Consider the following 25354-nt stretch of genomic DNA (forward strand, 5'->3'; position numbering starts at 1 on the left):
GACTGAAAAATTAACTAAAATTGACTAAAATCAAACCTGAGTGCCATTGACTAAATCTTAACTACAACAAAACAAAAACAAAAGACTAAAATGTGACTTTAATCCAACTACAACTTTCAGTAAGTGACTAAGACTAAAACTAAATTTAAAATGTTTGCCAAAATGAACACTGCCTTTAACTTGTACAATATAAATACAATCTATAGCTATAAACATGCATTCTTATATACTGTACAGCTGTGGAAGTGAGGAGAATATTTCAGGTTATATGATAAGGAGGACAGTGGAGATGGTCAGTCATGCGAGTTTGGAATCATGGCTTATCTTTCCCTCTTCTGGACACACGGCATTTTGTTTCACTTTCGTTTGTCGCTCACACTGTGCAGTGGAAAGACTGAGATTCTGTTTGCGACACAGTTGACCTGAAAGGATTTCATTAGTATTGTAACACAATGAGTTTCCCCACCTGCCATGGAAAAACATTACACAGGATCAGGCCCCTTACTCCACTGCCTTCAGTCCAGCATCTGTCTCTGCAATTAAGCTCACGTCAGTGATTCGGGTGCATGGTGTTAAATAAACCAAAGGGTGAAAGAATGTTAAGTATTAAGATAAACTATAAAAGATCACAAATAAAGTTCATATCTGTATTACATACTCATTTTTTTATTGTTTGATTATTGAAAACAGCACTGACTGTTGTGGTAACGGGAAATAAGAGTGTAAGAGTCAGTGGTTGCATAAGGTAGGGATGAAAGACTAGGCTTTCGTGTTTCATATGCTTTTTGCATTTTATCTATTTTTGTTTCTGTAAACATATGGTCACTAACTAGCCTCTGTGGACCATTTTAGGGAGCCATTCTTTAAATTACTTTCTAGCCACCATCTGTGCATCTGTCTTTATAACATCCTCTCCAGGGATTAAAAGTGTTTATGCAAAGGATTTTTTAATGAATTTATTTTATAATAATAAATTTATTAAAGACAGATGTGGGTCTATAGATCATACAGAATGATAAGACAAAATCTAAAAACTGAACGTGACTTCTGGTATGTATTTCAACCCTTTCACTGTATTTTCTGGAACAAAATTTCTGGACAATGGACCTGAGTCCCTGTTGCAATTGGTGGAATACCTGGAGAGATCCTTATTTTAAGGTATTAGGCTTAAATTAAATAAAACAACCATTTCTGAATCACAATATTTTTATCCTGCGTCTGCAGTGAGTCGAGCAGCAATGTCCCCACACTTTTCCTCGCCATCTGTTTCCCAGTGAGATGCTGGCTTGGGATGTGTGGATCGATACTGAATGTTTCATTTTGAGAATCGATTCTAATGAAAAAATATAGATTTTCTTTACCTAGTAATTGAAATGTTTGTATTATTATAGGGAGCAGGGCATTAGGTACCACCAGGCAGGGCCACCCGTTAGGCAGTAGGAAAATGGAATAATCTGCAAATTCCCACCCCCAGGACCAGCTCCAAATATCGATATCAGCAATACCAACCTTGGTATCAGATCGATTCGGATCAAAAAGAACATAAGTGGCTCTTGCGTTGTTTACTACCAAGAAGGAATACTAAGGTTTACTACCAGGAAGGAATACTAAGGTTTACTACCAGGAAGGAATACTAAGGTTTACTACCAGGAAGGAATACTAAAGGTCTCCACTAAGCATCTTTGCTCAGACTTTTATCCCATTTTGGTATCAAAATACTGCATGATTAACGTGATCAAAGAAAGAGTAACACGTCATGACTTTAAAACGAATAGTATGTGTTAATGCGTTAACTTTAGCAGCCCTGGAATTCATCTCGAAGACAAAGGAGAAATTCTCTGATACATCCCCAAAACGTGATGTACATGCAAGAGTTTAGTCTATTTCCATGAAATAAGCAAACTAAAACAGAGTGTGATTAGTGTGTGTTTTTTTTTTTTGTAAGTTCAGAGCATGCTAACTCTTACACCTCCTTGTACAACAACACATATTTTAAAGTTTTTTATTGGAAAAAAATAAATTACCCCACCCCCACATAACCTTCGGGGAGCTCAGATAGCTTTTATTTATTTATTTGTGTTTGCTTGTTTGTTTGTTTTGTTTTAAAAAGACTTGTACTTATCTCATGAAGGGGATCAAGTAACAGGTCAATGTTCTATGTCCAGGAGATACAGATACATGTGTATTTCATTATAAATACGACCAAAAGCAGCAGCAGTAGTAAAAAATGTATTTTGTAAGATCCCATTTGACTTGGACAAAAGAAACGTAAACTTATGCAAAAGTTGGGTTTCACCATACCATGAAAAAATACTATTTTTTAAGATTTTCTTAGATGTAAAAAACGTTACAGCTCATAGGAGAACACTCTGAATGGACATTTCTTGCTCCCCTGGGTATAGGAAACATGCTAGATGTCAAAAGGATCTTTTAAAGTAAATAAACGAAAAACATTTCTGAGCTCTGGGAGCTATTTGTAATTCACATGCCAGATTTTATCAAAATCAAGACTGGCGATGTAAAGGCCATTTGTTGCAGTAAAACAGAGTGACCCCTACAGATGTGTCGCATTAATACTTCAATTGATTTAGGGCTTGGCAGACCTTAGTGAATAGTGTCGGGGATCCCTTGTTGCTTGACTTGGATTTTGTATTCACATCACAGGTGCCATAAGGCAAGGGCCCCCTGAGTGATAGGGGGTCTAGAAAATTTGGAAAATACCTGTATTGGTCTGGACTGGGGGGCCCCTGATTGACATCACACGTGACTAAACAGGACATGAAACACACATACATGTGAAAACTGGTTCAGTTCAAAATTGCTGCATTTTTGTAATGTTTCATCATGTTCTCAAATAACCTACTAACGTACTGTGTTTAATTTCGGGCTTTCAGCTTTCCTTCCCAGTTAGCGATCTTCCCCGTCATAAATGCTGTGCGTGCTGGGATTAAATGAGCACATTTAAGCCTGTGTGACCTTAGTGTCATGGTCTGTAACAGACCAGAGAAAGAAAGTGTTCATCCAAATGCGCCAGGTGGGCTGGATAGCGGCGTAAACCTGCATCGCAAGGACCGTGCGTAACGCCTTTGTGTACGAACGCTGCCTTAAAAACATGAATGACCCGTAATAGCTTTTCCCACCAGAGGTCTGATTGCTTTTGTGTAATTGAATGCACTAAAAGTACACATTGCATCAATAATCAAGCTCTGTTTAGAAACAGATGAGGGAACTTATTAGTCATTTGCAGCCCATTATAAAGGGAACATGCAATTTTAATGGCGCACAATACCAGCGTACACAAAATCTGCCACATTCAGTTCTCCTGGGCCCTAACACTAAATTATCTCTTCTTTTTTATCTGGCTGAATTAGACTGACTTGGAGTCAAAGCATTTGTGTTCTGATGAAGACGGCGTATATCCTGTGTAGAGGGGCGTTAGGCTGCCTATGATTGGGGTTTGTGAACACTATCATTCGTAGGCTATGATGAGGCTCCCCTGTGCCCCCCGGAGGTGAGGGACTGCTATGACAGGCTGTGTCTACCTGGACAGGCACTGCCCCCCGGCTTCCCCTCCCCCCACATCTGTCCCGACGGCCTGTCCTCCATCGAGACACTACTAACAAACATACAGGTACACCCACGTTTCCCATACGGTTACTTATTGTTTGTTTGTTTATGTTTATTTCTAGTTTTTTTTTTTGTCATCATCTCAAAGGATTCAATGATTCAAAGGGAAGAATTCCTTTGTAGTGAACTATAATATACATAAAATGCGTATGCAAATTACAGTTGCATGCAAGTAGGAAAACAAGGTGCTGAGATTAAAGTAACAGTGGTTAATAAATAACGGTGGTGATTGGGATAATACTGCGAGTTATTGCTGTCTATTCGTGGGAGGAAGCTGTTCCTGAGTCTGTTTGTACTTATGTGGAAATTCTGCAAACCAATTTAATTACTATTTTTAACTGTGATTTTCAAAGTTAATGCTGCTTCTAATATATGGATACCTATAATGTAAGACAGAACTGGGACATAAGCTAGCCATGTTAAAATTGATGAATCCTACCCCCACAAAAAGAAAACATTCATGTTACTTTTATTCACGGGGCCATTTCATAAATTATGTAATTATTTATGGAACAGCACTAAACTCTTGAAGCATGTCTCCAGGGGCTTCTGAAGGTCGCCATCGACAGTACCCGAGCGCAAGAAAAACAGGTGCAGCTGGAGAAGACTGAGCTGAAGATGGAGCTGTATCGAGAGAGGGAGCTTCGGGAGGCGCTGGAGAAACATTTGGCGATGGAGCAGAAAAACAGAGGTAACCCCCCCCCCCCCCCCCACCCCCCACAGACGGGGAACATCAGCCATTACCATCAGAGGCAGATTGCCAACACAAAATCATACCATGGAACTCAGCGTTGATTTGCTTAACTTCCAAGATAATTAAGAGAAATATAGCAAATACAGAACTAAAAGTGTGTAATTCAGTCCTGTTTGTTTTCTTTTTCATTTAAATGGATTTTGCATAATGGACGCAATAAAAAAGTATTCTGCCATAATTACATTGTAACTCCTTTTACTGAACTGTTGTCATAAAGCTTGATTTCCATTTTCAAGTTTAACGACTTAGACTGCCTGTAAATGGAAGCACACTCTTGAATGTCTAATTTTAAATACTTGAATATTTTTGAACGATTCGTTATTTTTGTAAACAAAAGTTTCACATTATTTAGTATCTTAGCATCACAAGGATGGAATGATTGGTTTACAGTCAGAAGTCATTTGTTTTTCATCAAGATAATGACCCTAAGCGAACACAAAGGTTATGTAAGTACTGTATTGTCTTATGAAAACGGAAAGAGACGGAGTGCTGAGACAGATGACCTGCCCTCCCACAATCCCCCGACCTAAACCCTACAGAGCTGGTTTGGGATGAGTTGGATTGAAGAGTAAGAGCAAGGCAGTCAACTAGTGCACAGAACTTGTGGAACCTCCTTCAGGACTGTAGGAGAAGCTTTCCGGGTGGCTACATCTGGAAGCTGTTTGAAAGAATGCAGAGAGTCTGCAATGCTGTCAACGAAGCAAAAGGGGGCTATTTTGAAGAGTATAAAATTTGAGAACATTCTGAGATGGTGAACACTTCTTCAATATTTCATAAGTACGATATTGCTCCATTGCCTCAGGTGAATAACAGCTAAAATGCAAACACATGCATTATAAGCAGGAGTGTCCAGACTGGTGTATTTAACCATAATTTCAATGAGCAAGTGTGTGTACATTGCATCATTCATTTTCTATGAAATTTCTATTAGTTTTTAAAGAGCTTATTTGAGTCTGGGTAGTAACTTGGCATAATGTGAGTCACAGCTCTCTTTGTCTTACTGTGTGTGTGTGTAAAAGGATCAAAGCTGGTTGACCTCCATCAGTGTGAGACCACAGGGAGTCACATTTGGGAACAGATGCACCTCTGAGTTACAACTTAATTAGACTAAAGTGCAGGATCACCTGGTCATATTATAGTAATATTATTTGGGTTACATTTTAGTTTGTGGTACACACCAAGCGGAGATGTGACAGTCAATAGCCTGGGCTGCTTTCTTGTTTTCCTCTCTAGCAATCCTTCATAAACGCTTAAAAAAGGAGAAAAAGACAAAGAGGAAGCTACAGGAAGCACTGGAGTACGAGTCCAGAAGGCGAGATCAGGTGGAGCAGATGCTGAAGCAGACGCCACAAACGCCGAGCCTGAGATCTGCAAATGGTTGGCGCTTTAATCTACCTGCTACCTGTTTTCACTGATTTGATCGTTTTGTTTGAATGGCAGCTGCACACTTATATCTGATTCATGAATCGGATGAATAAAAGTCAGGCTTGAATTCGCAGAGGTTCTTCCCCTTTCCTGTACCTACTTCTGCTGTCATCCCCATGTGAGGAAGACTAACAAACCCATATGGCTTAGCCAACTGGAGCTGAGACTGCTGGACTTTCCTCCTAGGCAGGGTGCAGGGCCTTACATAGTGGCAAAAAGTGGCCGTCAGGTCCACCAGTGAGCAAGAACTACACAGAGATTGTGTAGTAGAGGACTACATAAAGTAAGGAGAATATTAGGGTATATATCTGGGACAGACGTATACCTACAGACAGGGACAAGGTACAGATGTACTGTATTGAATGAACACAAACAGTCATGGTCACTTGACTCTCTTTCCTGAGCTGACCATGCACCCCTTTCCTTCTTCATTGTCTATATTGGACTGCCCAACATCCCCCCCCCCACATGCATACCCAGAGCAGCAAAAAATGTGTTAATTCATTTACATTAAAAACAGTACGTGTCAGTAGAGCAGGATATTTGGCTCTAACTAGGTAGCTTGCGCCAGAAGTCGTCAAGTATTAAAAAGTATTTAAAAGAACTATCATGTTACAGGAGGCGACCAGAGGTATTTCTTCTGATTTTTTTCACTCGCTCTTTTGCGCCCCCTAATCAAATGGCGCCCTAGACCATCGCCTATGCAGCCCCCAGCGCAGGCCAGCTCTGGTTGGGCTTCATTGCCCAACATTATTTATAGACACTGTACTGATTAAGTAGCTGGAAGATGGATGAATGGATTACTTACAGTTTTGTCGGTATGATGTGTTTTGTAATAATAATTTGTAATTTTTAAATGTTTTCTCTCCAGCTTATATTGATGCTGTTCTTGGTACGGGGCAATAATGGCAGGCAATGAATAGAACAAAAACTAAAATAAATGTCTATATGACTGTTAATTTTGTCAGATGATGGTTAATGTATAGGGGTTTGTCAGGTAATGTGTCAGTGGTTCTAAAACAAGCAAGACGTACTGTAGTACAACAAAACATGCAGTGAAAACTAGCCTTGGGCTATTATTGTAATTACAATGAAATTGCAGCGATCTATGAAATTATTATTATTCTTATTGTAATTGTTGTTGTTTGTTTATTTTGTATATTTACTTATTAATGTATTTAAAATAATGCCTATTTAGGAGTCAGTAAGTTCAGCTCTGTTTCAGTGCTGTTGCTATTATTAAAGCCAGTGCTTTTATGTTAGTACAGATTCAGTTATTTATGTCATTATGTATGAATAATAGCAAAGCGCTATTTTCCTCTTAATTTATGTATTGTTGACCCTTCCCTTTCCCTAGACTCGCTGACCCAAGACATTGAGATTGAACACAGTAGCAGCAGAACAGATGCTGAAAGGACAATACAAGGTACATGCTTTGAAGAGGCTGTAAATTTGTTTCATGCCGCTGTGAATAAGCTTTATTTGATCTCAGCCTGCTGTTCAGGCATGCACCTTGCCATCTGGGCTGCAATCTCCTCAAGTCAAGATGAAGGTCAGAGTAAATCTGTCCGGATATTGTACTTGTGTGGAAATATATGTACATTTTTTCAGTGTTATACAGCAATTTGTTCTCTAGTCTTTTTCCATCATGTTCCTCGGTTCACTCTGACACGCCTCTGTGTTTAGATGTACTGTCGTTTTTCACGAGAGACTGAAGATATTTGGGAAACTTCAGAATTGTGAAACTGTGAAACTTTATTCTTTTCTGTTAATGTTTTGCACACTTGTTAGCGAGTCTTTTTCATAATGAATGAACAGGATATAATGATTTTTATATGGCTGCTGAGGACCCTGAAAATAAACTGCAGGGCAGTATATCACAGGAGACGCATGTATGCCCATTTAATTTGAACTACATTGTCAGTAATTCATATCACACTGCAGTACTCTGCAGTCATGGGTGGACTATAATTATAGTGAAATGGCATAGAAAAGTGCTGAATATTGTCATTAATTACACAAGCTCACAACCGAAGCTCATCACACTTAAAAAGCCTGCAAGAGCTGTGTAATGCATTTACTGTGCTTCTGTGGTAAAAGAACACATTAATGAGAGAATCATTTAGAGAATTAATTATTTCTATTTGTCTTGTGTCACACTGTCTAATTCTGCAGCATTAACTGCTTGCACTTTTATTAATAGATTTTCCAGTCTTTGAATCCATGCCAAGAATGGACTTGCAATGCATTTTCTGACTGCAGACTTGTGGGATTACATGATGGACCGCATTGATGTTTCCATGGGAGGAGTTTTATTTGATTCCAGCAACTTTCCACTTGATGTATTCCTGGAGTTCATACAGATAAATATACATGATAATTTCCCAGTGTTTCCGTCGCCATTTAGGAGATATATATTTTTTGCACGATTAAACATAAAAACAGTTAAAGTGAAATTAAAATTAAATGGGTGAATCTCAATGAAGCAAAAAGGCAATAATTAATGGTTCCCTTAATTGTCTTCATGAAATATTTGCATGTGCATAATTTGCATAATTTACTTGTATTAATTAATCTTTCAAAGGAATTTTATGTTGAGGAAAGTCAAGAAAAATTCCTGTTGTTTTATTTATAATATAACAGTTCAGTCCTTTTTTTCGTCTTTAATTTTTAACGTATCATGGTAGCATTTATTTTAGGAAATGTAGCATTAAGCAAAATATTACAATATTGGGTACAAAGAAAAACATAAATTTCTTAATATTTTTCACCACTTTATATTACATGTAAAGTGAAAGCATGTTTTGCATTTTTTTTATAATTGTATTAATGAATATCACAGATATTTGGCAACTTTTGGCAGTTTTCAAATACCGTTTTCCATTTTATTCTTAAACCATTCTTTACCATTTTAGACATGCATTACTCTGATGTGTAATTTTTCCTGAGGTTTAAAATACAGGCCACCGTATATCTACCTGTGAAACAAAGTGGCTCTCTTTTGTAGTATTGTATTAATGCACTAATCATTTATGTACTTTTATCTATTTATTGTTTCTCATATGAAGAATGCCTGTTGTATTTTAGAACAGCAGGTCAATCCTTTTATATCAATCATTATTTAGCCTTGATGTGATGTTTTCTTTTACAGTTCTTAGATATTTGCTGTGGTTACTAAGGCCTTAAACTAATTACATTTAGTAGCTTATTCACAACTGACTGATTATCTACTGGTGCTGCATTATGAAAATTTGTTATAGGGAGGTAACTGACAATACTTACAGTTATTGTAATGCTTCTTAAAAAACGCGGGGAAAGACTACTTAAAATTCTTTATATGAAACACATTCACTGTAGTTTCTCGGAATCTGCCAGTAATTAATAGCGAAGCAACTTGAGTACTGTACTTATTTATATAATAATTATATTGTAATGTCCTTTAAAATAGTGATATTTTGCTATTTTTATTTAACAATGTTGCACTGTCATGTTGCTCTTTAATTAATTCCATGTTCCCTTTCTAAATATAAAAAAGTGGTGCTTTGTTTACAGTTAAGCTGACTTAATCAACCACATCCAGCCCGAGGTATTTGATTAGACTAAAAGCTTTGCGTCTTAACACCTTAATTTGTTGTATTACAGATGGGAGACTCTATATGAAAACATCAACGATGTACTGACTCAGCTGTGAGTACAACAGAGAGTAATCTTTGAAGAAAACTATAGGAAAACGTCAATGATGTACTGACTGAACTATGACGAGTGAGTACAACATAGAGTATCCTTTGAAGAAGACTATCTGAAAACATCAACGATGTACTGACTCAGCTCTGAAGAGTGAGTGCGACGTTCAGTGTCATTCGAAGGAGGCTATCACAAAAACATCAACAATGCACTCACTTGGCTCTGAAGAGTGAGTACAGCGTACTTTGAAGGAGACTATCACAAAAGCATCAACAATGTACTCACTTGGCTCTGAAGAGTGAGTACAGCGCACAGTATCATTCGAAGGAGACTATTGCAAAACATCACTGATGTACTAACTTGGCTTTAAAGAGTTCGTACAGCATACAGTATCATTTGGAGGATACTCTCATGGTCTCTCTGAGATACTCATTCAGAGGATACTCTCAGTCATGGTTATAGTAGCACCCTCAGCTGTACGGAAGGTTATGTTTGAAAGCCAAGGGCATCCTGCAAATGGATGTAGAGTGAGTGCGCTTTTCCTGTAAATAGAAGAACACTAAAGTCTGTTTTTTGAAATCCACCGTATGCCATATGACAATTTCCTGTTCGGAAGACTAAAACAGTTTGAGAACATGAGAAATATCAGGGCTCAAATGATTAGCAGTTTAGATTTTTACATTGCATCCTGAACAGAAAAGGTTTTGGTTTATCTTTACAGTCTAGCTACTACCCCTACTACACCTACTACCCCTACTACACCTACTACACCTACTACCCCTAGCACCATGCAAAACCATGGGTTTCATGAGAAAGTACAGTCAATTTTACAGTGCAGTGATGAAATGGACACAAGTAGTAGTTCAACGATGCATTTTCTAAATTATAAACTCAGATCATATTTTTTTTGCTACTGCTGTATATATCAGATGAAAAGTAATGCTGATTGTCACAGTTGGTATGTGTGTATAGAACTAGAGGACATTTTTATGTGTGTAGTACAATTACTAAGGAAAAAATGTGTATATTGAATATATTTATTTTCTATTATCTTTATTACTTTTATCTTTTTAAAATAGCTGCCATTTTGTCAGGATGCATGCAGGCATGTCAATGTCCACAAATTTTAATGATTCATCAATTATGCTGCATAATAAATTAATACAGTATAGGACTGATTTGACCCAGCTCAAAATTCACTTCATAGTCGTCCTATTGCTTGGATTTTTCTCTTTTTTTGGAAGTTTCTTCTGTATTTTGTTTCAGCTTATGCTTTAATATAATTTACGACGAACATTTACAACAAAAACATGAAATATTGTTTGCTGTTCTACTGAAAATTGGACAACATATTTGATCAAATCTACCATTGTAGGACAGCTTTTGGTGACCAGCATCCAATTCCCAGCTTATTCATAGTCAGTATACGAGTCGGTGTTTTATTTTACATATTTAACCCTTTCACTGCAAAGTTATATATGAAATATGATCATTTATATGAAATAATACCCTTATACTGTGAATTGTTTGCCAAATATATAGTGTGAGAGCCAGCTTATCATGTGAGCTGTATTTACAAGAATAACATACCAAAACTGGCCTCAGTACAAATCATACCATTTTACCTCTTTTACAGTGGGTATACACTGTATAGTCCACTTGTTCCATAGCCTCTTATCCATTACTCTCCCTTTTTTGTGTTTGTCTTTAAGCAACAATAAAACACTCAATATTGGTTAAATATAGGTACATTTAGCCAATTTTATTCATAGACAAAGTACTTTTAAATCTTGTTAATTTCTGTAAAATGCACCCCTGAATGTTGGAGCCTTTCCCACGGTTGAAATACTGCACTGCAGAAGAAACGATGAGTGGGTGGGTGTTTGAAAGGGTGAATAACTGAAACTCTGATCATTTATCGTTATTTAACGTTATATATGCATTGAAAGGGTTAAGTTAAAAATCTGCACGTGACATTGAAAATAGCAACAATCTGCTCTTAAAATTTTCTACGCTCCGGGATTTACATTTCAAGCGGCTAAGCATGCTGTGTTTAAAACTGTCCTTTTGGTCAATGTTATATATGAAATGAAGTCTCAGTCAGTCAAATCCATGTTTCAAACATGATAAAATTTCCAGCAATGCCAGTAATATACAAATACAAAGAAGATAAAACTTATGGATTCATGGCTTTAAACTGTGGGTCTAGAGTATTGGGGATATTGCTAACTATGTTTAATTGCAATCATTAATTTTGCAGAGTAATGGCATACTGTAATTCCTAAAGATAATCATGTGAGATCTTACATTTTGTAAGGCACTGGGCAGCTACTTTTAATTTCATGATTATCATTGTCATATAATTATTACTATTATTTTTTAACCTTAATTTTTTTTTGTAAGTTAATTGAACTCTAATGTGACCGTCACACTATCTAATGAGCCCAATGTATTTTTTTATTTGCAATCTTTTATATAAATAACTCTATGCTTAAAATGTACACAGTTACAGGATGTATGATGGTATTGCTCTCCTTCCATTTGTATTAACGTGCAAGGATGTCTGTGTGTTTAAAGAATACTTAATTTCGTTATTTCGAATTGTGAGTTCAGTTTATGTGTCTGTATGAATGTGGGATTTTGAATGAATGTGTGCATGCATGCAATTGTTTGCATGCGTGCATGTGCTATATAAGTTACTGTTACTCCAAAACGAAATCAGAAATAAAAATACTGTGTCATGTAAAATGCATTTGTTTGATATTTGTTAATATCTGATTCATGCCCGCAATTGATATATGCCTGTAAAATTTTAGTGAAGCCTTGTCATTCTGTGCTTTTCAATGGTTTAAATAAGTATGGTGGGTAGATGGAAAGCAGTCATGAGTCAAGATGAAATATAGCTTCAGTCTCAGTTATTGCATAATCAAATAGAAATAATATCAATGGATGATCATAAATGGTCTAGCTTGCAATTCTGCCAATTTCCTCAAAGTGCTCATGATAGGAATAGAATTATTCAGAGCAGTTATGACTTTTGAGAGAGAACTGTTTTTCCTCGAATACTACAAAATATCACGCTAATTCAATAATAAAAAATATGCCTTTCAGATTCAGAAAGGTGTGTTACCAAATAACTAAATGTATTTTGTTTGCACCTTCCAAATGTGTCTATTATTTACCCATTTAGGACAATACTGGAGTGTAAAAACCAGGTATGTTGGCAGTTTACTAGGATGAGTTTCCCCGAAGATGGATGCATGGACAAATGGATGAAATTGTATAAATCAGGGGTGGCCAGTCTTATCTATAAAGGGCCGGTGTGTATGCAGGTTTTTGGGATAACCTGTAGGTCAGCTGTTCAAACCCAGGTGTGAGGACTCTTCAGCCAATCAGTCCTCTAATTAGTAATCTAATTAGGGAGTTGCAGCGAAAACCCGCATACACACCGGCCCTTGGCGGATAAGATTGGCCACCCCTGGTATAAAGTAATGAAAAAAGTGAGCAAAGGTCCCTCCAAATTCTTCATGCACATTTTCAAATTTCCTTCTATTTTTTATGAATGAAGTTGAATACTTGTTCTATATTTTCAGAATTACTAGTTTACTATTAATGTATATTAATACTATTAATATAAACTATTAATGTATTAAATATTAGAATGATTATGAAGGCATGATGTGAAACACTGCTTAGGAAGTGCATATAAAAGCAATTAAAAAAAGGACAATCTTCTGACTTATACCATATCTCTTAAATATGACAGAAACATGACGTTCCAGGGAATAGCATTTTTAATGACTGATGTTTGTGATTTACATTTGTTGTGAACATACCCATTGCAGACAAGAACAGTCACGTCTGATGGTTTGATCTGCTGTAGCTGCGTAAAATAATCTTCAAAGTAAGACATGCCATTTTATAAAATAGCCATTTAGAACTTGCAGTTAGAACTCTCTCCTGGTGTACACTGAGCATGTGCGAGAGCCTGATGGGAAAACAGCCGTCAGCCAAAGCTGGATGAAATGATGCTCTTTCACCAAGCGCTTTTTCATCTGAGGTGTATTTTTCCTCATGGACATTTTGCCTCCTGTTCTGTATTTCCTGGCTAAATTTTTTTTCTAACATTCTCACATTTCTCATGTGTTACAATAGACTGATTTTTTTTTTTTCACCAAATGCTGAAATCGTGCGGGTATTGGTTCTCATTCTCATTATTCCTAGTTACATCAATCAGCTGATTGAATCTGTAACTGTGCCTTTAAATCAGCTTCACCAATACTAACATGAGTCAGCTTACATGTTGGTAATATGATTGCATCAAAAAAGCTTTAAAAAGGTAATACTACTTTAACGACAGTTAAACTGCACAAGATTAACCTATACTGACTTAAATTTAGGCAACGGCTAGAATCTCCTTCCACCACGAATGTGAGACGCAAATATAGAAAATACAATAAGTTAAATAAATGTCACAAGGGAAGGTACTGCTTCAGGTTGAGATGTCCCCCACCCTGATTAGCAGAGACCGGAGATGTGATATGGCCTCCTGACAAAGTTTTACAGCTTGAGCAAACTAGGAGTAAACTTAAAGCCATTTAATCAAATTAGGACACAATGTGTTTTAAGAAAATGGAGAAAGAGAATTACATGACAAGGCTCATGGCTCATTATCTAAATGAACATTTTGTGAGTACGGACATTGAAGGCCACAGGAAGGTAAAAGGCCTGAGTCGTAAGGCCTGAGTTTGGACGTTGCACAGTAATTATTCTTTCATGCTTGTCTGTGCACTTAATGAAAGTGAAAAGCTTAGAAACAGAACAGAGGAATATAATGTGGCATGAAATTGAAGGTAACCTTTTAACTTTTAGTTTATTCGCAGGAAGTCAAGCTGAACTTTTTTGAAAGTACACTTGCTTAATTTTTACCCCTTATTTAATTTATTTGCTGCATTGGATCTGGAAAAAGTCACATGACTCCACCCTTACTGTCTATATGCAGGTTTTATTGTCTTTGTAATCATCACTTTAACAACATCTGCATCATTTTCGACATCTTTGGACATCTCTAGCAATATATACAATATATTTCAATTTCCCACAGTTCCATGGACTGTATGACAGCCTGTTATCAACCTTATCCTAGTCTGCTGTTGTCGATCTTAAATTATTTAACAGATGTTAAGGATCTCCCCCAGTGTCCTAAGGTGTGTTGAGATCTACTATTACATGATTTCTGCTCAAAGCCATCTTCATCAAAATCAACCTCCAATGGAAAAAATAAACATTCTTTGTCCACTTCATTTATTCTACAAAAATTTATACAAAAGTGACAGTACAGTCATTTACTTTCTAATTATCTGTTTACACACAGTATAATTCTGGAATTCACAAGACAATCATATCAAAATGGATAAATGAACCATTGTGTCCCTGTTTCTATATTGAAAACAGGCTCAAAAATCACACCAATTTGAATCTGTTTCCACTGCCTAATAATAATAATAAGTATTATGAATGAAGAGCAGACGATTTAAACTGTGGTTCAAGATGAGCATTGAGAGCAGTGGAGGTCTTCTGGCCTCTGTTGGTGGGTCTGTTAAAAGGTAACAATCCTTGTGTGAAAGATGCTGATCTTCTTGCCATTCATCAAATTATCATCCTTTAAAATCATTACAATATCACCCCTAAAGAGAGCTATTTGCTTGGAGGCAAACCTTTTAACTCCTAGATATCATTAAGCTGAGTTTTGTTGCTGAATATTCATAATGCCGATGCGCTCCCCTGCTTCTCCAGGAGCCCCAGTGCCTGATGTGTTTGCAGCACCTCCCAGTAAGGCGGCCCACTGAGCCCAGCATGGGAATTGTGAGAGGCAGCAGGTGATATTGAGCTTTGGAGGTGCACTGCTGATCTTGCAGGTTTATAAAAGCACTAATATCATCAAGGAACCACAGTGTCATCGAAATTCTTTGAAGACACCGTTGAAAAAACCTGTTATATATATAGATAGAAATATAGATATAGAACCTGTTATATTTAGATAGAAATAATGTGTATATATCTCTGTTTATAGCTTTCCCTGTGTAAATATCCATTTTACTCTGCCAGCCCCTGGAGGATGGGCTCCCCCTTTGAGTCTGGTTCCTCCCAAGGTTTCTTCCTTCTAGGGGGTTTTTCCTTGTCACTGTCACCTCTGGCTTGCTCACTGGGGGCTTTGGGCGGGGGTGCTGTAAAGCGCTTTGAGTCAATGTAATGTGAAAATGAGCCTTACCAATAAAACTCAAATGAATTAAATGGTATTCTGTCGTAATTGCACTGGACTTTTTTTTTTTTTTTTTGCACAATTTCAAAATTGTGTTCTGGAGAATTCCTTCCATCTCACAGAACAGCCAACAGATCCTTATGATGTGTGTTACACAGGAAAGCTTGTTATTATACAAGCATCTAACCCATAGTCAGGGTTGCCTGCTAAAAAGAAGCAAAACTAATCATTGACTAATAATCTTTTGGGAAATTTAAAAGAGGTGGAATCAATCAACAAAAATAAAGCCCATTTGTCTCACTGTTCCTCTTGCGACAGTCATGTCCTCCTTCCTACATCATTGTTCTGTATATTCACGCCTGTTTTAGTGTATTCTGCTGAGCACATTGGAAAGGCTGGAGAAAACAGAGCACATCTGTCAGACAAGCACCTTGGCGTGGTCAACAAGCTGGTGAGTTCCAGTGAACCATGGAAACACTGGAAATGAGCAGAGTAGCACATGTCTTAAGATTAGACTGAGATGGGCTGCAACCCCAAGCTCTGGCCTGAAATGTAATGATAGCTGTAAAATCCTATAATTACTGTTTGAAAACTGTGCCGAAAGACTCACACGTAGCTTGTGAGGGCAGCTGAGCTAATGAGCATTTGTTATTTTTCCGCAAAGGACACGATTTTCATTGGGTCATGTTTGAAGCGAAGTTATTTTCTCCTGCCGTCTATTGGTGACATTTTGAGAAATGGCTTCCCATAATGGACGGATGGCTTGGAGTTCTGTTGCCGACAGCTGTAGCGGCTGCTTTGGTTCTCTCCTGAGTGGTTAATGTAGTTGTTCTAGTGGAGTTGTGGGGAAGATTAATGGACACAAAGGATGTGAGCCAGTTGTGAGGAGAAACAGCACTGGGCGAGCCAGAAGCCATCTGTTCACTCGCTTTTACGGCTTTTTTTTTTTATGGAGGAAACAAACAGATGGAAACAAGGCTGTGCAGACAGCTTTATTTCTGAATTACTACAGTGCACAAATGTGACACTTAGACAGGAAAGCCAAGCAAGCAAACCACGTAAGCTAACTGTTTGGTTTGGTTCCTTGGGTAGATGAATAAGCTTATAAAAATATTTTATACGAAGAAGCACACTGGACATTTGTAATTCAATTTAATTTTTATATAGCGCCTTTCACAACAGAGTTGTCCCAAGGCGCTATACATGGGTGTGTTGTGATGCATAAAAGATCAGAAATAAAGGCAGAAGACAACAGAGGAGAGGAACCAAAAACTCCCACGTAAGGAGAAGAAAAACCTCTGGGGGTCCAAGGTCAACTGGCTGCCCCCCCCAACCCCCCCCCCCCCCCCCGGCCAGACTAACATTACTGAAAACACAATTCACTGGGTCTTGTTTACATCTTTGCTAACAATCCATCTATTGTGGTTGTACATCAGGCTTCTCTGTTCCGAGACGTCATAGAGCAGGTCATTTTTAAAATGAGAGAAGTGAAATTAAATATTAAACGTGCACCTCAGCTCACCAGATATAGATGAAAAATCCAAGCGCTGGTTCAATGGATTGTTCAGTCATTTCTGATTTGGTCAAGAATTTTTAGCCCGGTGTGCGTTCGCTGAAAAATGACGTTGGCCCGTCACATGTCGACTTGAGATAAATCTGTCGCAATCCTCATGAGAATCTAAGGTTTCCCAGCACTTAGCTTGGCAGGGGCTACACCAGCAGTGCATTATTCATGCTGGCTAATGGTACCTCAGAGCTGCCCGTGTGAAATGGCCATAGTTCAATCAGTTAAAATCAGTTTGTCACCAGAGTGTTTTACCTCGCTCAGTGATCAATTGTTGCTAGACAGCTTTGATGATTTACCTCTAGTTATAAGGCAATTAATAGACAGTTTTTGGTTTGTTTGCCAAAACCTGCTTTTCATATTATAAGTAGCATTGTTTTAGCGCAAAAAAAAGGAAAGCGTTAGTAATGTCATAAATATTTACGGCTGTAATTTGTGTTAAAAAATTATTCTGTTTCTGTAAATTCTGCCATATCATGTCCAATAGGCTACGAATCTCTCTATCTTTGTAAATAATCAGACATCTCGTTTTCCCTTATAATGCATTATCAAATATCAAAAAGGCACTCAGCTAATAGAATGGTAATTATTGTTGATACAATTGTTGATTCTCTTTAGTAAGCAATTAAGGCTCACAGCATGGATTAGAAGCACAATGCCATCTACGAAACAAAACTCACTTGGCGAAAGGCAGTAATTATCTGCCTTATTCATTTATTTTGCCAAAAATTCAGCTTAGACCTCAGGATACCCAGTAATGACTGTAAAATGTAGCACTTTCATATTGCGCTTATAGAGATATACATGAAAACATAAAAAAAGGAAAACAATGAACTTTGTCATCTAAAGCGTCACCCCCAAAATAACTTAAAAGTAAAACACCATACTCTAAAAAATATAAAGATTATTATTTTTAAATATTTGATGAGAGATATTTGATGAGATGAAGAAAAGGCCTCAGTTTAAACATGCAGAAATGAATATGGTTACAGCTGGATACTGGATGCTTCTCCCTCTCCTCTTCTGAGACTGACTGTCCCCCGAGTTGCGTGATTATCTGTCGATGCCACATACAGCTCATCAAGATGGCATCACCTGCACTGTCAGAAAACACTCATTCAACAGTTTAAGCCATTACAGCATGTATTCACATTCATTAAAATGGTCACTCTATACCAGTGTTTCTCAACCCAGTCCTCAGCGAACCCCAGCCAGTCCACGTTTTTGCAAAAACGTGGACTGGCTGGGGTTCGCTGAGGACTGGGTTGAGAAACACTGCTCTATACAAAAGCTGCTTTGTTGCCAGAACAAGAAGGAGAAAACGGTATTTTAACTTTGCATTGTTTAATGCTGATTCCTTTTTGTTTCCACAAAATGGCGCCTGTTCTCCCAGCCTGTAAATCATTGTGAATAAAATGCAGCTGATCTGCCGCTTGTTTCCTGCACTTTACATGAATGAACAAGAAAGTTTTACAGCTACTTTTGTCAACAGTGTTTCCCTCACCAACAGAAGAGCAACTGGTGAATCTATATGTAATTGCATTTAAAAATGAATCACTTTCAAACCATTTTGTTATTAAAAGCAGCAAGATGACATTTAATATCGCTATAGCCTTTGACCTCAAAGGTCTATCTAAGTCTCATCTTTTCCTGAAAGCAATTAATGTAGGTTAGTATGGATAAGTTTCCACATTGTAACCATTCTGTGGCAAAAGCATCATCCTAGTGTATTAGCATGCAGGTAAAAGTACTCGAGGAATAAGTGCTTATTTACACTAGCGGCCAAAATTGTGGAAACACTTAGCACTTTCGGTATTACGCTTTAAAAATTACTACACGAATATTGGCAGTAATGTTTATAAACAATCAAAGAATGTTTACAAACAATCAAAGAATGTTTACAAACAGCATACATTGGATGACTAAATAAGTAACTGGAGCAGCAGTTGAATAAAGTTCTGCAGTCAGTTAAGACGGGAAGTGTTTCCACAATTTTGGCCATAATGTAATTACTTATTTCCCTTGACTAACACTTGAGGTCACTTAGAATCTGACACATCGGTACAGCTTATTTCCCGGAGCAGGTCCTCCATCCACCATCTGTTATATCATTATTTATTACCGTTATTGTTTGGATGTTATCGTGAGCTCTTTGCTTCCATTTTCCCCGGTGATTATTTCTGTCCTTGCGCCTTTCACGCCCCTGGATGATCTCTTTTCTCAGTAGGAGGACAAAACAAGGGGCTTAACAGAACAAACAAACAGAATTGCATGTGTTTATTTGATAGGTGCCCCCCCCCACCACCCGCCCGTGTAGAGCTGCAAGTCAATTATAACAATGCAAAAGGATAATAAGTACAGTTTGTCTTATGCTCAATTGTACAAAGAACATGGTTCTGTGAAATGAAAGTATAATAATGGTTTACATTAGATCAAACTGCCTTTGAGCTGAGGTTGTACGACTAGCTAAGTGACGTAGCATCGAAAGCTAAGGTCCAATCCAATCTGGACCCAATCCATTGTAAAGAAATCAGATTCATGAATGAAGTCAATAACTTGGTTCAGAGTGAATAGATGTGGTCTGAGTCTATTTATGAAGAGAAAGGGAAATTTTGCAGCCTTGATGTTCATTAAATTTGCCTGTAAGAGTCTAATGTGCTGCTTTTGGCCAGTTCAGTGCTTATATGAGGTGATTTGGTGCCACCTACTGGACATGGGAGTAACTGGTGCATGTAGAAAAAGTCATGTTTACATTTTCAGTCGTGCTGCATGATGACGTTTCGGTCAATGTTTTTACCAGACACTTCTATCCAAAGCGATTGCAATTGAAAGCACAGTCTGTCAGTCCTGGAGGAACTGGTGTTAACTGGCTCGAGTGCCCATCGGTGACATCACTGCTAACCAGGGGATGTGGTCAACTGGTACTTTACCTAGCATGCAAAGTTCTTAGAAGGGACTGGGTTGCAATACCTTTGCCAGGAAGCACAGGGCAGGAGGTAAGCAGGACCCTAAACAGGACGCCAGTGTCTTAGAGGGGACAGACGAAGACACTTAATACGGAGACTCACTCAAACTGCATGACATTCAACTGTCAGAAGGTACTGGGGTATCAGAGGGACTTGTGGGCGGGAACGAAACCTACAAGAGGTGTGACACCACAGCGCTACGCAAGACTCACGATGCTTCTCATGTGAAACTATCCCTCCATTCATCTTCTAACCACTTACACCTCTAACCATGCAGAAATATGTTTGGCCAAATTATGCAGTACTGTGCAAAAGTCTTTGGCAGTCAATAGTAATCTTTAAAGCTATTTATCTGGGTAGCATATGCAATTCTGCTCAGAACAAAAAATAATAATAAATTTAGCATCAGACATATGCAAATTAAGAGTAATACAATTAAAACCAGTAAGAATATCTTCTGCTCTCCTGAAAGTTACTGATATCTAGTTGGATGGCTAGATGAACACGGCTTCAGATCCCAAACCTCTCCTCCGGGGCACCTCAGCCATTCCATGTATGTATTAAATTTCACCACCAGCACACTTAGTTAATTAATTTATTTAGTTTAAAAAGTGAATGAGACATTGATTAGCTATACGAGGTGTGCTAGTGGTCCATTCAAAGAATACATTTATTGGCCGGTTGCTGCGAATATTGGGGTGATATTAGAGTTTTTGAAATGGCTAAGCTAACAGACTTCATTCAGGCATTTTGCTTTCCTCTTGCACGCCTAAGACATACAGTTCTACGTCTGTCATGCAGATTTTCTCTGGGTACTCAGATCTGCTTCTGCACATTTCCAGAAACATTTCCAGAAGTCCACAACATACCTTTTCAAGAAAATTTCTGTGAACTTAGTGATTTTCGGAAATTTGATTAAAAGTTTGGTAACACTTTCTATGAATGCCATGTCTATAATAATCTATGAGCACATTCTTTGCACATTATAATGCATTCATAAAGCATTATAAACGTGGCTATAACTTACTTGGCTATAAATATTTTTTAAAAAAAAGGCATAACACATTATAGCCATGTTTATTATGCATTATGAATGCTTCATGAAGCTCTCTTCTATAATGCACTGTAAATATCATATAGATATACAGTAAAAAAAACAAAGCATCGTTAATTCTTATAACAACCATTATAATGCATTATTAAGATATCTAAAAGCTTCATTTGAGCTTATGAAATATTATAATCAGTACTAAAATGCCTTATGACTGTCAACAGAATATTCTGTAATGCTTTATAAATTTTTATACCGATCATTATAATGCACTATCTATAATGGTATCTATAATGCATTATAGATGACAGCTTCAAGTATTGTAAGTGTTACCGAGAGTTCTATATTAGATTGCAGGAGGACTGAGTGAGTTTTGCTTCCCAATACTGTAGCGTGTGATGAAGAAGCCTGACTTTAGGTCATTGGCAGTCTCATAAGATGGAAGATGGCTAGATCATTTCCTCTCTGCCGTTTTAATTTAGCAGACTGCCTCAGTTAAAGGGAATATGCGACTGTTTTAGTTTTTAAATATCTGTCCTCAAAACTGGTGGCACTGAACAAGATTTGTAATCCCAAGAAAACATGAAACACAAAAGTAATGAGGAATGATTCTGAGTTTGTTTTCTTCATAGATCAAACATTACGTTACACTTTCCTGAGTGAAATCAATGTCTGTTGTCTCAGACCTATTTATTTTCTTTTTGAAGGACCTCTGTTATGCATGAGAGAGGAAACCATATAGCCATAAATTATGCCATAAATTAATTAAATATACAATATATGAACCATAATACATAATATTATTTGTATATGTTTGTCTAACATCAAAGGCTCATTTGTAAATATATTTGCAAATGCAGTAAGTTTCTCAACTATACAAGCAATAGAAGGAGGAATCTATGGCAGTGTTTCTCAATCCAGTCTTTGTGAACCCACAGTTTTCGCTCCCTCTGAGCTCCCTGCCAGACAGTCCACATTTTTGCTTCCTCCCAGCTCCCTGCCAGACAGTCCACATTTTTGCTTCCTCCCAGCTCCCTGCCAGACAGTCCACATTTTTGCTTCCTCCCAGCTCCCTGCCAGACAGTCCACATTTTTGCTTCCTCCCAGCTCCCTGCCAGACAGTCCACATTTTTGCTTCCTCCCAGCTCCCTACCACTCTTGCTGGTTCAAATCTCAACTAAGGCAGGGTGGTTATTTCTGCGGCGGCTGCGGCGATAGTTTCTGTACCGGACGACACTCCTGACCCGTTCTTTAACTTCTTTCGACACGATGTAGAAGAGGAGGATGTCGAGGATCGTGCTGAGGTTCATCAGGCATCCCATGCTGGAGGACCAGGTCCTATACTCGTCTTTTTGGGGTCTCACAAGCTGGATGACGAAGCACACGTGATAAGGGACAAAGCAGATGACTATCTGCAGCAGCAACGTGATGATGATGCGGACAGACTGCTTTTTCATCTTGGACTTCAGTTTCGCTGCTCGGCCACATGTGAGGTTGTTCAGAATGATGGTGTTGCAGCCGATTATGATGCAGATGGGCACCAGGAAATAGAAGATGAGCCTGACGAAGCTTACGGCGTTGTCCACGTGCAGGTGTGCGACGTCAAACATTTTGCTGCAGGTGGTGAAGTTGGAGGCCTGATCAGGGTCCTCCTTGATGAAGAGCAGCGGTAGGCTGATCCCTAAGACCATGACCCAAACACCCACGCTGGACAACACGGCTTTGCTGACGTTCTTCAGCTCATTGCTGTATCGAGACTGAGTCAATACGACAAAACGGTCGGCACTGATAAGAGCAAAGAGCCAGAGCGCCATAGCTGGGTAGAATACAGTAATGGCGGTGCTGATCCGACACAGCAGGTCTCCGAAGGGCCACCTTTTCTGAATGTAGTACACCAAGCGCAATGGCAAAAGACAAATGAATGCCAGGTCTACTATGGCTAAGTTGATCATATAGATCGTAACGGACGTTTTCTTCTTGGTGGACAGAAAAAATACCCACAGTGCAGTGACATTGATTACAATGCCGAAGAAGAGGATGAAGCAGTAGAAAACCAGGCCAATAATGCTGTGTTCTTCCTGTGTCAACGCCCAGGGTATGTTCTTGAAAGAGACATTCTGATCATTCTGCATGTTCTTTTGATTTCCTGGAGATGGATCTGTGTAGAACACAAACCCAGCATCAGGTTCTGGGCACAGGGCAGTGTGGGGTTTACTGGGGTTTATAAGCCACCCAGCGATGTACTACTTTTTAGTATTTACTCATATTATATCAATAAAATTGACATATGTTTACAAACACATTCTATTTGTATAGTTTAGTAGTTATATAAGAAAAATATTATATTCATATTATATAAATAGATATCCCACACTGAAAACAAAAACGCCTTATTGTATTTCCAAAATATAGTAAATATGCTTTCCAGAATATTTTACTATATATTTTTGAATTTGTTTTATATTGACATGCTACTATAAAGATTTCTGCAAACATCTTGCAACTACATTGTTTTTTCCAAAAACCATCAAAGTTAAATCAGCACACAGAGTATGAAGCAGGCAGTTCCATTCAAAGCTGCTCCCTTTACATCCTTAATGTCTCAAATCCCAGTTGCAGAAACATGCTGCATCTGGTTACACTCCCACCTTCATCTTCTGTAAGGGTCCTTTATAAATTACCTACCTCTGTGTCTGGCCTGTGTCAGTTAAAGGTTAAATCTCAACAGAAAGCTGAAGTTGAGTTAAAAGAAGAAATGAGAAAGACTGCTGAAAATATGGAAATAGCCTAACCATAATATAATATTATTCTTTTTTTTTTTTTTAGAAATACATTGTGATGAGTAAAATATGAAAGAATTTAGTCACGTATTGTCAGTTGGGTGTGATGCTGTAAAATTTCAGTTTTGCACTAAATTAAATATTTGACATCTTGTTTCAGACATTGTTTCTAAGCATGACTTTGATCAAAAATGACCTTATAGTTGCTCATCGTATCCCATTTCACACCCATGACAATATCACTACTTTGCAAAACAAAAAAAAGCAAAAGTCTTCAGAAAGTGTCCTTACCTTACTGGTGTTAATTACAGATTCAGGGAGACCTGGCACTCAGAGCAACATCTTTTAGGGCGACTGTCTTATTAATTCCCGTAAATAGAGGAACTGGTGTTGGTATATGAAGTTAGTGCATATAGCATTAGTGACACCCACCTACTTCCTGGTAGTTTGTAACCAGAGTGAGGGAGTCCATGGCAAGAAACAAACAGCTTAAAAGTCGTGATTTTGATATAAAATCTAGATTAAATAATTTCACTGGGTTTGCATCAAAGTAAATTACTTTAATATGCTTTTTTATTTTTTCAATGAGGGTTTAGCTCATGAAAATTTAACTTAGAGGATCTTTGGCTGCCAGCAGTTAGATACAGTGACTCCAGTATATATGAATGGAACAGGAGAGAAGTTTGTGAAATTTGCTGAACAACACAACTTGGTGGTATGAAAAACATAACTGAAGAAGGATGAACATCTCAGCTATTGAGATTCACGCAGCTACGGATGACAGCAGAGTGGAGATGAATTCATTGCAATGCAGATGTTCATTTCACAAACAGGGAGATTCCCAAACAGTTCCTCTGAGAGTGGAAAGTACCTAGAATACACTTCAAGCCCAGAGTATGTTGGTTTCATAGCAGAGTGTGCATTCATTAATGTAATTCTATTGAATGTCTGACCAACACATCATGGGGAGACTTATTTATTAACATTCTTAGAAGTATTAAACATAGAAACATTAAACAAGTGAAGCACACTGGCCAGACAATCAAATGGCTTTTTAAAGTACATTGCCTTGGTTTTTCTGTGGTGAAGTCAGACATATGGAACGTGTGTCTTATTTGCAAATGAAATCATCAGAGAGGCATCTTCCAGGAGACTGGAAATGCCGTCTGTGACACATAAACCCACAGATTTGGCTTATTGATGACTCAGTTTTTATTGGGGAGTATCTGATCACAACGACG

General features: G+C 37.9%; 2 protein-coding genes across 5 annotated transcripts in view; one reads left to right on the forward strand and one right to left on the reverse strand.

The window, feature by feature from the left end:
• Positions 1 to 12225, forward strand: part of LOC111852786 (dachshund homolog 1-like) — an 80785-nt gene extending 68560 nt beyond the window's left edge. For all 4 annotated transcript variants that reach the window (XM_023829033.2, XM_023829031.2, XM_023829034.2 and 1 more), the window contains 5 exons: positions 3480 to 3631; positions 4171 to 4318; positions 5615 to 5758; positions 7164 to 7232; positions 9449 to 12225. In XM_023829033.2, coding sequence (XP_023684801.1) covers positions 3480 to 3631; positions 4171 to 4318; positions 5615 to 5758; positions 7164 to 7232; positions 9449 to 9486 — 551 coding nt within the window. In that variant the 3' untranslated portion in view covers positions 9487 to 12225. The remainder of the gene's footprint in view (positions 1 to 3479; positions 3632 to 4170; positions 4319 to 5614; positions 5759 to 7163; positions 7233 to 9448) is intronic.
• A 9801-nt stretch (positions 12226 to 22026) lies between these two features.
• On the reverse strand, positions 22027 to 24497 carry LOC111852781 (N-arachidonyl glycine receptor-like). Its single transcript, XM_023829024.2, has 2 exons — positions 24405 to 24497; positions 22027 to 23491 (listed from the first exon to the last, which is right to left on the reverse strand). Exon 2 carries the CDS (start codon positions 23463 to 23465, stop codon positions 22500 to 22502), a length of 966 nt encoding a protein of 321 aa, XP_023684792.1. The 5' UTR covers positions 23466 to 23491; positions 24405 to 24497; the 3' UTR covers positions 22027 to 22499.
• Between the last annotated feature and the right edge of the window lie 857 nt (positions 24498 to 25354).

Source organism: Paramormyrops kingsleyae, chromosome 16 (assembly GCF_048594095.1).
Source record: "Paramormyrops kingsleyae isolate MSU_618 chromosome 16, PKINGS_0.4, whole genome shotgun sequence".
Taxonomy (NCBI): Eukaryota; Metazoa; Chordata; class Actinopteri; order Osteoglossiformes; family Mormyridae; genus Paramormyrops; species Paramormyrops kingsleyae.

What these genes read in the sequence shown, in the direction of transcription:
- LOC111852781 (XM_023829024.2), bottom strand. Translation starts at nt 23,465, where the DNA reads ATGCAGAATGATCAGAATGTCTCTTTCAAGAACATACCCTGGGCGTTG.